General features: G+C 38.0%; 1 protein-coding gene across 2 annotated transcripts; it reads right to left on the bottom strand.

Moving 5' to 3' along the window:
• Positions 1–485: 485 nt before the first annotated feature.
• Positions 486–8,006, bottom strand: AKAIN1 (A-kinase anchor inhibitor 1). Of its 2 annotated transcripts, XM_063300229.1 has the most exons (3): positions 7,784–8,006; positions 1,618–1,679; positions 486–1,050 (listed from the first exon to the last, which is right to left on the bottom strand). In XM_063300229.1, the coding sequence occupies exons 2-3, from the start codon at positions 1,625–1,627 to the stop codon at positions 860–862; spliced, it is 201 nt and encodes a 66-aa protein (XP_063156299.1). In that variant the 5' UTR covers positions 1,628–1,679; positions 7,784–8,006; the 3' UTR covers positions 486–859. The 2 variants fall into 2 exon arrangements, with proteins under 2 accessions (XP_063156299.1, XP_063156298.1); XM_063300228.1 differs by lacking the exon at positions 1,618–1,679.
• Positions 8,007–16,428: the final 8,422 nt, after the last annotated feature.

The raw sequence follows: 16,428 nt of genomic DNA, 5'->3' as shown, positions 1-16,428 counted from the left end.
ACTGTGATATTTTAAATATATTTGGTGAAACTATAAATAAGAACAAATGGAAGATAATGGCACCTGCCAATGGAGAACGATGAGATTGTACAACAGAGGTAAAACTTGCAAATATAATTGATATTAAGGCATGTGGGTGATTATCTGTTAGAGGCTTGCCTGGGAATAAATTCCATTAAATTAAAAGAAGCTTATTTCTAAAGGGACATATATAGGACAACATAATAATACCTATCTTTCTCCAGATTCTGCCCAGTGCTCATTGACATCTTCAAATACTGATTAACCCATTTAGAATTTAAACAAATAGCTAAGAAAAAAAGCTAAATCTGTGACCTGAACCGTGTTTAAGCCTACTTTGCTCATTTATGGAAGGGTCTTTCATTGGTCAGTCCCATTTTATTATAACTCTTCTGTATCTCATACTACTTTCTTAAAACTATATATGGAGTTGTGCTTTAGTGACACAACTTCAGTCATGTTGTATGTCTCAATATATTAGATTCTTGGGAAACTGGAACCATACAGATGTCTTCCAGCTGACTATATATTGATGACACAGACAGAGATGTAAGGACATTTTGAATACAGAACCTTAGTTTAGGGGGGGCTTGTGCTGGACACTAGTCAGCTGCTATCGCATTATTTAGTAATGAGAGAGGAACTGCATCAACGTTAGCTATGCTACGTAATGCTCTTAAAACCCTATTTCTCAACATGGACTACTGCAACTATCACTAGTGGCTGATTATACTTTGGGTTGCTTTTCTGTGGTTGTGTTGCACTGACAACACAAGCTGGTTCTAAGAAGCTGGAAGGGCTGCCATTTGGATGATCCGTGAGCAACAGTGGTGGTCTCTTACTTCTTCTCGTGCTTCTTGGTCAACTGCCCTCTTTCAAACTGCAGGCTCACGCTGCTGTCTGCGCCTTTTTCCTTCTGGCGGCTCTCCTGAGAGAGCTGCTGGACTGCCTGCTGAATGGCTGCGTGCACTATCAGTTTGCTGGCATTCTGCAGTTTTGTTTCTTCCTGTCCAGTTCCAGATTTATCCCCTGTCAGAAAAAAGAAGGTTGCGTTAACTGGAAATATCTATATCTCTTGATATTATCAATGAGGGCTGATTGTCACTCTAGTGCTTTCATTGGCTGGAAACTCACAGAGAGAGTAATTGATTATTGGTTCAGCTGTCTGCCATTCACCAAGGATAATGCTTTAATTTCAATGACAGACAGCTGCAGCAGTCCTGGTTTTGGCTAGTGCTGGGTTTTCTTAACACACCATCACTGCCAGGCTATGGAGGTTTTATTAGAGTTCGCTAGACCAGCATTTCTCAACCTTGCTGGCTGGGGAATTCTGGGACTTGAAGTGCACACATCTCAAAGTTGCCAAGGTTGAGAAACACTGCCCTAGACTGTGGAGGCCCATGATGTGGCTCTAGCAGTAAAAGTTCTGGCCCACTGCAAGAAAACAGATATTAAATATCACCTCCTATATTCTTAGCACATAAGCTGTAAGACTGTACTGCATGTGCACTTTATAGTGAATAAATAACAAATAATAATAACATATATACATATATACATATACATATATACATATATATAAATAGTGAACTTTACCAAAATGCATGACTTGGATTTAAAAGATATTACTTTCTCCCCTTGGTTCTGGAACTTGACATCTAAAGATTTTTTTTTAAATCTGCTTGTTTTCCTTTGGAAATCAGAAGGATGATCAACATGTATTGGTGAAAGAATTTCAGTTTGCTCATTTGACTTCAACAGAAATATTAAAACGTTCTTTCTGGAAACATAAACAAAGAAACTTAATTCAATCTATGTGCTCTCATGAATAATAGGATGTTTGCAAATATAAGTAAAGGTAAAGGTTTCCCTTGACATGACAGACTCTAGGGGGCGGTCTCAATGCCAAAGAGCCGGTGTTTGTCCATAGACACTTCCGTGGTCGTGTGGCCGGCATGACTACATGGAACGCCGTTACCTGCCCGCCAAAGCGGTACCTATTAATCTACTCACATTTGCATGTTTTCGAACTGCTAGGTTGGCAGGAGCTGGGACTAGCAACGGGAGCTCACCCCGTCACGCGGATTCGAACCGCCGACCTTCCAATCGGCAAGCTCAGCAGCTCAGCGGTTTAACCCGCAGCGCCACCGTGTCCCTGTTTGCAAATATACATATACATAAAAACAAAACATTGACTTTATCAATATTCCTAGCTTCTTTGTCTTTTCAGGAGACATCCAATCAAACATGAACCAACTTTGTTCGCTTCCTACACCAGTATCACTCTGCCGTGTCAGGAACAACATGATCTGCCTTTGTCGATCCAAAGCTAATCAAATATGCTGTTGGCTGTCTTTAACTGGCTGTCCTGAGACAAGCATGCCCCACCCATTTCTAACTATACATAAGTGTCTGAGTTCCCCAAGAGTTTTGATCTACTTTTCTCAGTCTCTCCAGAAAAACCTAGGAAGACTGTAATCCTAGAGAAAAGTCACACCCTGATTGTGGAAAAATTTTGGTTCCAGTGAGACACAAAGGGAAAATATTACACTTGTTTTCTTATAGATACTTACAAAACTAAAGGGAAGTTCTCAAATGCTAAAGTGTAAGGGTACATTATGGACAAAGTATCCAAAATATCAACAAGAAAAGGCAGAAAAAAGTACCTCTGAGTTGTGCCATGGTTACTCTATTTTTAATACTCTTTGTCTTGTTCTGTGGCTCAGACCAGGCCCTACCACTCAGCTCACCATTCACTCTCTACATCAGTCCAACCAGGTCTTTAAGACTGATGCCCTTCACCTTCTCTTATCTTTCAGACGGAAGTCTGTTTTCAAATTTGAGCTGCCCACTTTTTCATTCCAATCTCCTTGAACTGGAAGTGGGTGTGTATTTTGTTTCTCCTTTACTTTACATAGGTATGACCAAGACAGAAAGTGTAACCTTGTACCGGTGTTCTAGCAGCACAGCTGTAGCTTAAGAAAAGGAGACGAGTCTGCAGATTCTTCAAAATTCTCTTTCTTTCTTATTGCCATGTATGGCTTTTTCTCTCACCCTGCAGCATTTTTTCAGCCTCTTTTAACCCTTGTCTGACTGCCATTTTTTCCCAAACTGTTCTCCATTAAGTGTCCCAGAAAGACTAAAGTAATGGAGAGCCTGAGGCTGCAGTGAAATATGCCAGCCAGATTCTAACTAAAAGACTCTCTTACTGCTGTTTGTATTTTGCTGTGCTAATATTTATTTTTGAGCTTTAACTTGCATTTTAAGTGTTTGTTTTGGCTTTGAATTTGTATGTTAATTACCTCATTTCAATTACATTTTGCAATTCCACAAAAATCACTTGAATATTTTGCCCCTGGGTGTCATATGGACTGCATTCAGGTGACCCAGCAGCCCAATTTTCCCCCCACTCACTTCCAGTTCACACTGTCCAAATGTATATACAGAATGCTGAATTTTGGTAGCATGACTTCAGGGCTTATTTTGAGGGTTGGATTGGTTTAAGGGTAGAAATGAGAGCAGTTTTTCTCTCAGGGTCTCTCATTTCCACCCTAACTTCCCCAAAACTGGGGGAAAAGTGGGCTAAAAGAATACAGCCCTTCCCACCTGGTGATGTCATAGCATAGATTGACAGCTTCTGGCAGCCATCTAGAAAACTAGGAGGTTCAATTGCTTAGCGAGTTGACAACAGTTGGTAGTCTTTAAGCACTTAATGAGTCAATATTTAAGACTGCTCAAAATTAATCCAGACATTTTTTGTCAGAGCAGCTGTCTATCAAATCTAGTTACTACTCAAAGAGCAGTATTTATTGAAAAATGCCACCATTATATGAGACCATTAAATGTAAACCACATAGGGAAAATTTTATTTTGAAAGTGGGGGTGTCTATACATTTCTAAAGTAACAAATAAATAAAGACCCTTGAAAATAAAGCAAAATGTTTTTGGCAGACTATGTTTTTCAATTTTGTTTTTCCATTTCTAAATGCTTGAAGAATTTTGATTTTTGACTCAAAACTAAGGACCTTCCCTTATGAAGGAAAACTAAGGAAAATGTTCAATCTATTGTTGCAGATACAGTAGTTGTGTGCAAAGGCCCCACAAAGAAAGCTGTATTGCATTTTAGTGCAATTACAACTAAGTGTATGGAAAGCGTTGTGATGATTCCTCTAAATTTCTAAAAATAGGACTCTTTCTTTTATTAGCAATATTGATTGCTTTTGACCTGTAAAGGATTTTATACAATTTAGAGTGCTATTGAATTGCATTGCTTCTACAGATTCTGTTCCTTGCTATTGTTATTCTTGGACCTAAAGATAAACTTGTACTGTGAGATGGACAGATTTATAGTAATTCACACATTGGTGTCCACTGCAAACCAAGATGATGAAAAAAATGATGAAGCATGCACTGCAACATCATGACACAAGATCCGGCTCTTTGTACTTGTGTCCTGATGGCAGACGCACGTGTGTATGCTATGAGGTTTGTGTTGTGATGTCATGGCACATGTTTCACCAGATGCTTCGCCTCTGTCCTTCAAAGATGCTTATGAACTTTGCCAAAGGGCTGAGCTGCTATAAACATCTGTATGTCTTGTTCTGTCCATTGTGAATTCCCAATAGAGGTTTTTTTTTCCTGCCATAGCTTATGTCTGGCTTCATCTGTTCATGACAATTAAGTGAATGACATAAAGGAGCATTCCATTTCTTGTATAAAGTTATATTGGCATGCCTGCTAAATCACAACTGGTGTTCATAAAAGAGCATTAAAAAAAAATTTTGTGCAAACATGTTTGTATTTGATTTTGTCACTGAGGACTGAAGGGAAAATAATACCTGTAATTCAGCTCACAGCTGATATTACAAAGACAGGATTGAAAAATGTGATACAATTTTGGTCATATTATCCAGTTTTATATCCCATTTATTCTAATGGGATTGTTGAACATTGTTTAAATAATTCTTGTCTGTCTGTGTGATGCCTATACTAAGATTTATGATGTTGGCTGATATCCATAGCTGATGTCTAAATTCAGAGAGAGGTGTCTCCATTCATTAAGTAATTTTGAAATGATGTTGGAAGAAAAGAATACACATTTAAAGATCTTCCTGCAAGGGCAAGCTGAACAAGAATGATTACATTAAGCAAATATTTTACAATAGCCAGAGGGTATGAATGTGAAAACCCTGCTTACTAAGGCAGTAGGAAAAGGCACATTTGTTATCAAGGGGTCATTCTTTGTTCCCTTTATTGTAGCTATAATCTCTTGCTGCAGTTCTCTAATCTCATACTTTTGCCTTAAAAGCCAGTTGTGAACAATGATGTGAACCATCTGCTCTGCTAGATAAAAGGTAAGAAAAAGTGGAATGACTCTAGATTACTGCAGAAAGTAAACAGTTCCTCTGATAAAATAAACTTTCCCCTAATAATTGTGTCTACCATGTGCCATTTTGGAAATCATCACCATTTTTTCATTTTAAAAACTGGATCTGGTTTTGTTGGAATTTAATCCTTCTGTCTCACTTGGAAATGAATTCTACTGGTTTCTATAATATTCCTTTTTGGCTCTCCAATTTGAATTCTTTAATCACGTACTTATTTTCTGAAAATATAACAGGAATTTAAGGATTATCACCTAAACTACAGTTGAATGTTCCCCAATTGTTCTTACATTCCATTAACATTCTAAATATATTTTGGAATAAATGAATGCTTTTCATTTTATTTAGACTTTATTTAGTTTTATTTATATTTATTTAGTTTTTATTTATAGTTGAAAATGTTAATTAAGAATTCCTTCTCCAAGGGCTGATTGTGTAGTGAGAATTGAATATTCTGTCTCTTGATATGAAAACAGTTAGAATTTGTAACAGGAGCTATTATTTAATCCACATTTTATCCTTGGCACTTCCAGATAAAAGAATTACAAACAGCAGGTATGAGAAAGATCTTTTCCTATTTCATTGACAAAGTAGACACCAGCAAGTTAAGGGGCAGAATTCATGACCAGGTAGGCTCTTATGCAAATATTGTCTTTGACATTTTGTACCACCACCACCACCACCCCACCACCATCTCAGATACTCAAAAAGTATTTAAAAGTGCAGCTTCCAAAAGATATTCCAATGCAATCTTTGGATCCAAACTTTTAAACTGCTATCAAATAGCCATTGAAACTAGAAGCCATATTTTTTTTCTCCAACATTTGAAGAATATCCAACTTCAAATGGATTAGCACCATATCCATCTTCTATGAACCTGGGCCAATTCCCAATAATATACTTATTTAAAACTATGTATATAATGCTGTTCATCAAATATTTCATAGTAGCATACATGTTTATAATGCAGTAAGAAACCTCACAATTTCTGTTAAATTATATAGCATAATCTAATCTAATTTAATTGATAATTTTAACATTTTTGTCATAGAATCTATGACTAGAAGTTATAGAATTAGATCCAGATTAAATCAGTTGAACATAGTTCCCATGAAAATCAATGCTGTACAGTCAAGGTTAATTTGTCCAATTGATTTCATGCAACCTAAGTTGAACTAATAAAATAAGTGATTGTTGGGTTAATTACTGTTATACATCTCCTGCTGAAAATAAGAACTATTTGACTAATCCCTGCAACATGTTAATGAATTCTTCCATCAGGAAATCACAAAGAGAGTGAAACTAAGGCTGTAACCCTATGCCAACGTATCTGGGCAACAGCTCCACTAAACTCAGTGGGTATTTCTAGCTAGCCAAGTAAAGAATTGTACTGCAGGTTTATCGTCCTGTGCATCCTTACTTGAAGTACACTGATTTAAGTCAGACACACGGCTGGGTAACCATGCATGGGGGCTGATTTTTAATTGGCTAAAATAACCTTTTTTCTTATCCTATTTGCAGTATCTTATTGTTACTCTTCCTGAGGCTAATGAGCTCACTTCAGAATTAGTGGTTCAAGGAGTCAGGAGTCTGGTAACACTTTTTCCGACTAATTATGTTTATTAAAAGGTATAAGCTGCAGCTCACAAAAGCTAATATTTTTTAATAACATTAGTTAATTGAAAAAGGTGCTACCAGACTTGATTTTTTGCCGGCAGAGACTAGCTCAGCTCTTCTCCTATAATGATTCAAGGACTGTAAGTGTAGAAAAAGAAGACAACATATGGATTTGTGTGTTTCCATTCAGAAGTGACTGCTAAGTCCAATTAGATGTAGTCCTATGAGAGTAGGTATAGGATTGCAGCCTAAAATATTTTCTTGAGGATGTTGCTGGGGATAAAGCTTTATCCTTTTCTAATATGATTTAGAGAATATTCAGACTAGACAAAAAAGGGGCTTATGTCTAGACAGCATGACCCTTTTTGCAGATATATGACCTTATAACTTCAGAACACATATCAAACCAAAATGATGGTAAAAGGATACTCTGTTACTCACTCTGTCAAAGGGAGAAGGAGATGCAGAAGGAGAAGGAGAGGGGGACCAGATTAACTGCTGTAAAGCAGTATTTCCTATTTTCAGCCTTTTCCTCATTCTACACTCCTTCAGTCCAAGTATTGCTCTGCATTTCATCTGAATCAAAGCTAATTCAGTCCTAGAGGTAGTTTGCAGCATTTCTTCTCTGGAAGCCCAAAGCCTGCATCTTTGTAGAACAGGATTTATCAGTGCAAGCCTTTTTGTTCTTACAGAGAATAAAATAAGGCCCATCTGCAACAATCAGAGAGGGAGAGAGAAAAAAAGAAGGTTGAATACTTTACCTGGAGCAAACACCATGGTTCCTTCCTGCCAAGAGAACAGTGTAATGAGGAGACACCACGAAATCGAAATTGTGTGTAAGAGGCAGGAGGTGAGCTGACAGGCAAAGCAAACAAGCAAATTACAAGGTGCGTGAGTTTTGCAGTGACACCCAGGAGTGGTAGCACCTTGGACAGCTACATGCACAGGACAGCGCCAGCCAGCACTGAAATGTTTCCCTGCCAGTTACCTCCACAATGCACTGCTCTGCAGAGGAGGGGGAGGAGGAGGAGGAGGAGGAAAGAGCGCACCGTTCAGCACATATCCCATGTCTTTGCTCACTGCACACACAGCTAGGCTGAATTCCACAGCAGCAGCAGGAGAAGGAAAAGAGGAAAGGTAATGGCAGACATTCTCGGCAGGAGAATAAAGTAATTGCTCCTAATTATCTCTCCTCGTCCTCCTAGATGCAGCCAGGCTGAAATGCACAGGGTGGTCCTCAAGGCTAAGTTAAAAGCCTCTCGTAAACTGGCTTTTCTGAGGCACTGCGACATCTTAATATTCAGGGCTTCCATATATTAATCTTTTTTCAAAAGCAATCAGTCACCTATAGGTTTTTCCAAGAGTTTGTGAAATTTCTGCATAGTTTGATGCTGCTTTCTTTTCTAACATTTTCAGTCTATCACCTGGAACTAGTTGAACTGCAGCTGCAGTTCAGGGAAGATAAAACGGTGATATGAAAGTATGGCTACTGATATCTTTTACTGATGATCTTTTTTCCACATTGTGAATCCCTCCATTGATTATCACAAACTAATAGTTGGGGTGAGAGGAGGGTTTATAAAAATGTCTTAGGTGTTTGGTTATTGCTGTAGTTATTAGCCAAAAATGCCACTTTCAGCTCTGTTTGCCCTACAAAATGAAAACAGAAAACTTCCTCTTTAAAATTGAAAACATTCTTACAACTGATTTAGTGGATTTTGTTAAGCAATATCAAGCCTTAAGTGCCCATTTTAAACAGACCTCATTTACTTTTTCAAGTCCATTTTTAATTTCTGTCGAAGTGAAAGAACTATGTACAGTATGCATAGTATGATCTGCCCAACTTAGCATTTTTCATCTGGTCAGGAGTTTCAATACAAAGACTTAAGAACATTCTTAATTCTCACACTAAAATCAGTTGTATTTTGAAGTGTCTGACAGAGTTTGAGAATAAAAACACCCATAAAGTTGAGTTGCATGTATGGCTGGACTGTGCTAATGTGTAAGTTACACTACAGTTTATGTCTCCTTTGATAATTCTGCCTATTCCTCAAAATTCAAAACATCTCCAAAATCCCATGGGCAAAAAGTATATAATTTAGAAGGTTAAGATCTCCCACGATGACAACAGGTTTATAATTCCCTCCATTCCCCATATTGGTACAGCACATTAAAGGGGCTTTACCCTATTAATGAAATACGTACAGTATTTGTGTCTTTGTTAGTAAGTGTGGGCAGCCTAGTGGTTTCTAAATGTTTTGAATTTCAACAGCTTATCAGCCAGAATCAAGAGATAAAGGAGGTCTAGTTTAAAATACTGCATATTCAGCCATTTTGGAAATTGTTAAGATGCACAAGAAATGTACAAATAAATTATTCTCTGTCTTCCTACACATTTGGTGTAATATAGGACAAGAATAGAGTTAAATGCCCATGTATCTTGCATGTATACTGACTTCTGTGGTATTTCTTTGTACATTGTATCAGAAACATTGAAAAAAGTAAGAGTCATTACATTTCTGATTAGTCACTTTTGTAGAACAATCAAAATTATGGCATCTTACAAATGAACGAAAGTTATCAGGTTTTGTGAACCACAGTCCATTTCATTGCAAAAATTTACATGACAATAATCTGTAGGTTTTGAAGTACAATTTGTTTTGATTTGCTGCAAAGATTAAAAAGGCTAATTTTAATGGAATATCTGTGTGTGTATACACACACACACACACACACACACACTTGAGCCAAATTCAGTTCCTTGTGTCTATGTGTGTGTGTGAGAACATAAACCTGGATGAAAGATAGGTTAGGGTCTTGGGGTGAAATCTAGTATACTCCTTACCTAGGAGTAAGTCTTAATGAATATAGTAAGATTTAATTCCCTAACTTATTATCAGAAGAAATTTCACTCAATGAAATTGATTGGAAATTATTTCTGAATAATTAAAAGGGCATAGGAACAAGAAAGTTTGCTTCAAATACTATGGCTAGATTAACGTTTATATTGTTTCCAATCCATTTTAACTAGATAAATTGTTTGGGACAGATTTCATTCTGCATACCTTACATAGGTATATAGAGGCAACTACTACTGAGATGAGTGCATTCTGATCTGATCCAGCAAATCTTACTTTTAATGAAAATAAACTTCCTGATAAAAGAATCAAGGTAGTAGTAAAGACCATGGCTTTGACTGAATACTTGTATGGGGAAATTTTGCAAACTGAGCAACAATTGAAAATCATAATCTGAATTATCCACTGATCAGCTTTTCACAGTCCTTAAAAAGGTGGAGAGCACTTCTAATTGCCTTCTAAACAGCAGTCTGACACAGGCTAAAGCTATTTGCAGAATCACCAGATTTTTTTTCTTTCCTACGTTGCTTTTTCTTCTCCAGTATAAACTAGAACAGAGATCCTTCCTTATAACCCTCAAATTGCATTTTTATTGAAACCACCATCCTGAATTGTCGGTTGACCTAATGCCACAAGTATACTATATTCAGATTCACTCTGAAACACGTACACGTCTTTGAACTACTTTTTGGTTTGCATTCAATTCTATTACCTACTGATGATGTCATAGAATAAAACATATACCTATTTAGAACACTTACTTTTGTTATGTAATATGAGGCTGTTCACAAACCAAAATGAATTATACTTACAGATCGGACTTTCCTATTAAATTTGTAGTGTTTTATCTTCCCTTTAAATTGTGCTATCACACCAAAGCACTGGAAAAATCAATGCATAATTACTTAGAAGCAGTATGAATAAATTTATTCAGGCTTTCTTCTGAGTAAATATGAATAGGCTATGCATAGGATCACTTCAGCAAAGGATCGTTACCTTGTCGTGGTGCTGGAGCTTGAGCACCTCAATGATGCCATGAGCTAAACCGTGAAGGGCCACCCAAGACGGGAAGGTCATGACAGAGAGGTAAGACTAAATGCGATCCCTGGGGAAGGTAATGGCAACCCACCCCAGTATTCTTGCCGTGAAAACTCAATGGATCAGTACAGCCAGAGATATGAAGGTATACCATCGGAAGATGAGACCCCCAGGTCGGAAGATGGTCAAAATGCTACTGGGGAGGAACAGAGGATGAGCTCAACTAGCCCCAGACGTGATGACACAGCTAGCTCAAAGCCAAAAGGACGGCTAGTGGCTGACGGTGCTGGTGGTGAACGGCGAATCCGATGTTCTAAGGATCAACACACCACTGGAACCTGGAATGTAAGATCTATGAGCCAGGGCAAATTGGATGTGGTTATTGGTGAGATGTCAAGATTAAAGATAGACATTCTGGGCATCAGTGAACTGAAATGGACTGGAATGGGCCACTTCACTTCAAATGACCACCAGATCTACTACTGTGGACAAGAGGACCACAGAAGAAATGGAGTAGTCTTCATAATTAATAGTAAAGTGGCTAAAGCAGTGCTTGGATACAATCCAAAAAACAATAGAATGATCTCAATTCGAATTCAGGGCAAGCCATCTAACATCACAGTGACCCAAATATACGCCCCAACCACAGATGCTGAAGAAGCTGAGGTAGAGCAGTTCTATAGGGATCTGCAGCACCTATTGGACAACACGCCTAAAGGAGATGTCATTTTCATCATGGGAGACTGGAATGCTAAGGTGGGCAGTCAAATGACACCGGGAATTACAGGTAAGCATGGCCTGGGAGAACAAAACGAAGCAGGACATATGCTGATAGGATTTTGCCAAGACAACTCACTCTGCATAACAAACACTCTCTTCCAACAACCTAAGAGACGGCTTTATACATGGACTTCACAAAACAGACAACACCGAAATCAGATTTACATCCTTTGCAGCCAAAGGTGGCGGACATCTATACAGTCGGTAAAGACAAGACCTGGAGCTGACTGTAGTTCTGATCATGAACTTCTTATTGCACAATTTAGGATCAGACTAAAGAGATTAGGGAAGACCCACAGATCAGCTAGATATGAGCTCACTAATATTCCTAAGGAATATGCAGTGGAGGTGAAGAATCGATTTAAGCGACTGGACTTAGTAGATAGGGTCCCGGAAGAACTATGGACAGAAGTTCGCAACATTGTTCAGGAGACGGCAACAAAATACATCCCAAAGAAAGAGAAGACCAAGAAGGCAAAATGGCTGTCTGCTCAGACACTAGAAGTAGCCCAAGAAAGAAGGAAAGCAAAAGGCAACAGTGATAGGGGGAGATATGCCCAATTAAATGCAAAATTCCAGAGGTTAGCCAGAAGAGATAAGGAATTATTTTTAAACAAGCAATGTGTGGAAGTGGAAGAAGACAATAGAATAGGAAGGACAAGAGACCTCTTCCAGAAAATTAGAAACATTGGAGGTAAATTCCAGGCCAAAATGGGTATGATCAAAAACAAAGATGGCAAGGACCTAACAAAAGAAGAGATCAAGAAAAGGTGGCAAGAATATACAGAAGACCTGTATAGGAAGGATAAGAATATCGGGGATAGCTTTGACGGTGTGGTCAGTGAGCTAGAGCCAGACATCCTGAAGAGTGAGGTTGAGTGGGCCTTAAGAAGCATTGCTAATAACAAGGCAGCAGGAGATGACGGCATCCCAGCTGAACTGTTCAAAATCTTGCAAGATGCTGCTGTCAAGGTAATGCATGCTATATGCCAGCAAATTTGGAAAACACAAGAATGGCCATCAGATTGGAAAAAATCAACTTATATCCCCATACCAAAAAAGGGAAACACGAAAGAATGTTCAAACTATCGAACAGTGGCACTCATTTCACATGCCAGTAAGGTAATGCTCAAGATCCTGCAAGGTAGACTTCAGCAATTCATGGAGCGAGAATTGCCAGATGTACAAGCTGGGTTTAGAAAAGGCAGAGGAACTAGGGACCAAATTGCCAATATCCGCTGGATAATGGAAAAAGCCAGGAAGTTTCAGAAAAACATCTATTTCTGTTTTATTGACTATTCTAAAGCCTGTGTGGACCATAACAAATTGTGGCAAGTTCTTAGTGGTATGGGGATACCAAGCCATCTTGTATGCCTCCTGAAGAATCTGTATAAAGACCAAGTAGCAACAGTAAGAACAGACCACAGAACAACAGACTGGTTTAAGATTGGGAAAGGAGTACGGCAGGGCTGTATCCAAGCCTTGAATCCAAGCCTTGAATCCAAGGCTGGAATTAAAATCGCTGGAAGAAACATTAACAATCTCAGATATGCAGATGATACCACTTCGATGGCTGAAAGCGAAGAGGAACTGAGGAGCCTTATGATGGTGAAAGAAGAAAGTGCAAAAGCTGGCTTGCAGCTAAACCTCAAAAAAACCAAGATTATGGCAACCAGCTTGATAACTGGCAAATAGAGGGAGAAAATGTAGAAGCAGTGAAAGACTTTGTATTTCTAGGTGCAAAGATTACTGCAGTTGCTGACTGCGGTCAGGAAATCAGAAGACGCTTAATCCTTGGGAGAAGAGCAATGACAAATCTCAATAAAATAGTTAAGAGCAGACATCACACTGACAACAAAGGTCCGCATAGTTAAAGCAATGGTGTTCCCCGTAGTAACATATGGCTGCGAGAGCTGGACCATAAGGAAGGCTGAGAGAAGGAAGATTGATGCTTTGGAACTGTGGTGTTGGAGGAAAATTCTGAGAGTGCCTTGGACTGCAAGAAGATCAAACCAGTCCATACTCCAGGAAATAAAGTCAGACTGCTCACTTGAGGGAATGATATTAAAGGCAAAACTGAAATACTTTGGCCACATAATGAGAAGACAGGACACCCTGGAGAAGACACCCTAGCTGATGCTAGGGAGAGTGGAAGGCAAAAGGAAGAAGGGCCGACCAAGGGCAAGATGGATGGATGATATTCTAGAGGTGATGGACTCGTTCCTGGGGGAGCTGGAGGTGTTGACAACTGACAGGAAGCTCTGGCGTGGGCTGGTCCATGAAGTCACGAAGAGTCGGAAGCAACTAAACGAATAAACAACATGCATAGGATCAAAGTTTCCTGTTTTTGTGAACTCATCAAGTCACTTCAAGAATTCTTCTTAGTGTTCAACTCATATGAAGGGAGAGGGCTGGACAGAGCTCTTCCTGTGTCCTTTCTCTTCCTGCAGTTGCCTCTGCTTCTTGAAAAATGTCTTGGAAAGTTGGGGGTGTTTCTGAAGTAGCAGAAGAGATCCACAGACAGCTGCAAAATAAACTGGTTGCCTCCTTTCCCTTTCTCCAGTGTAAAGCATCTGTTCATTACCCAGTGCTGTCTGTTTGCAGAATGGCTATTATAGATCCAGCCCATTAAGTTTCAACATTTTTGCTTATCTATGCAAGTTACTTACCAACACTCCATCACAGAAGCTAGAATGATCCACCAAAGAACGTTTTGCACAACCATATTATGTACTTAAAGTGATGAACCTTTAACTTGCCCACATACTTCTGTTTTACAAGGCCTATTTCAGAAGTAGTTAGATATAAATAATTAATGTCTGACTTATTGTTTCTTCTATGGGCAGAGTATTTAAGTAGCTACATACTGGTTGTCCCATCTGAGGTTCTAAACCACAACATACATTTTTCCTGCATTTAAATTAGACTGCATATATGAAAAGCTAAAAGGTGAATTAACTCTGAGTTAATTTCACTGTTTCATTTATACCACTTTTCTACTCAAACAAGAACTCAAAGAGGCTAGCAATTTTTTAAAAAAAAATCCAAAATATTGTGAGGCAAAGATTATTTGTATCTAGTGAAATTAACAGGCATTATAAAACCAATGCATTCAAAACAGAAAATGAAGTGATTCTCCTAGAAAATGTACAGGCACACAATATTTATATATTCTAAAATATTCAAGTTTTATTTACAAGACACATTTCAAACTTTTGGCATTTTAAATGTAACTTTAAGTTGCCTATTCAATGGGTATTTCACAATGACATTGTAACAAAGACCATAACTAGATGCAACGTTATAGTTAAAAATGTTAGTTTTAAAGTCTATATAGAAATGTAAGAGATGTTTGAGTCATATTAATTTATAAATACTTATCTGACCCGTCAGAACGTATGTGTGTCAACATCATTTAAAATGAGTTATATTAATACATGTAAAACAATTACGTATAAATATGTGGAGAAATGTCTTTCAAGATTTTTAACTGACCACATTTCCTTTTACTTCATAGAAAACTCGAGTTTGCTACAAATGAAATCTCTAACTGAAACAATAAAACCACTTTTATTTTAAATTACACTAGTAAATTAATTTGGGATGGGTAGGCTAAGTGAAATTTGAGCTAACTTCACAGCTATCCATTCTCTTCTGTGGAAAAGATTCCATGAACGGACTTTTCTATTAATCCCTTGGATAAAATTTCAACAGATAACTTCATTCTCTGAAAGATAATCAAAGACGAATATGAATCCTATTCCAAAAAGCTGGCTGGTAATTTTGTGAAGATAAGCAGGATAATTGCTTATGAAGCACAGGCATTAAGCTGCAAGCTCAAGCATACTCATCAGTAAGCAGCATGGTTGAGGTAAGACTTACTTTCAAATAAGATACTTTAGAATTAAAATATAAATCCCAACACATTAATTGAACCGTCTTAGGCTGCAATTCTGTAACGTTATGTTGGAAGTAATCCCCATTGAATTCTGTGGGACATCTGAGTAAACAAATACAGGACTGAGCTGTGTTCACTAATGGGATACAAAGTTTTTGAGCAACAAATACAATAAAAAAAATACATTCAATTGTCTAATTCTAAATTCTTCCATTCAAAACTGGTAACTATATTGTTCTGTATTGTCCCTTCCAAATTATCATCCATTATCCCAATTTTTCCAGGTTTCATGGAAGTCACTGGCTTGAAAAGCCAACATCTGACACTATGCTATTTAAAGTTGCAATTGGGGCTCAGGAACTCCCCTCCATACTTAAAAAGGTGTCTGGCAAACAAAGCTGGAATCTTTCAACCTGATTTCTCCTGGAATAATGTGCATAGTTCAAACCTAACTTCAGTTTAGGGAATGTACTGCAACTTTTTTGACTATCAGGAGCACTATGATTCTTATGTTCAGGACCAGCTAAAAAAAGTCTTGTAAACAATTTACTCTAGTTAATTGGAAGTGAATGAAATAAATTTGCTTTTAGCTGTTTTCAAAGTCATGTTAGCTTTTTCTCTGTATCTTTTCCTTGTCACACTTACCGCCTGAACTCCATTCTGCTATCTGCACTAGAATATGAACCCTTGATAATTATGCTGCCTTGATAGTGGCAATGTGTATTCTGGCTAAATACTCCCAAATCCAAGAAACTATTATAATCTCATTAGTGAGGATTTACACTTGAATTCTACTGTTTTCCCTATTGTCCTTATTTCTTATGATACAGAA

Source organism: Candoia aspera, chromosome 3 (assembly GCF_035149785.1).
Source record: "Candoia aspera isolate rCanAsp1 chromosome 3, rCanAsp1.hap2, whole genome shotgun sequence".
NCBI classification, from domain to species: domain Eukaryota; kingdom Metazoa; phylum Chordata; class Lepidosauria; order Squamata; family Boidae; genus Candoia; species Candoia aspera.
This window is presented reverse-complemented; position numbering and strand designations above follow the sequence as displayed.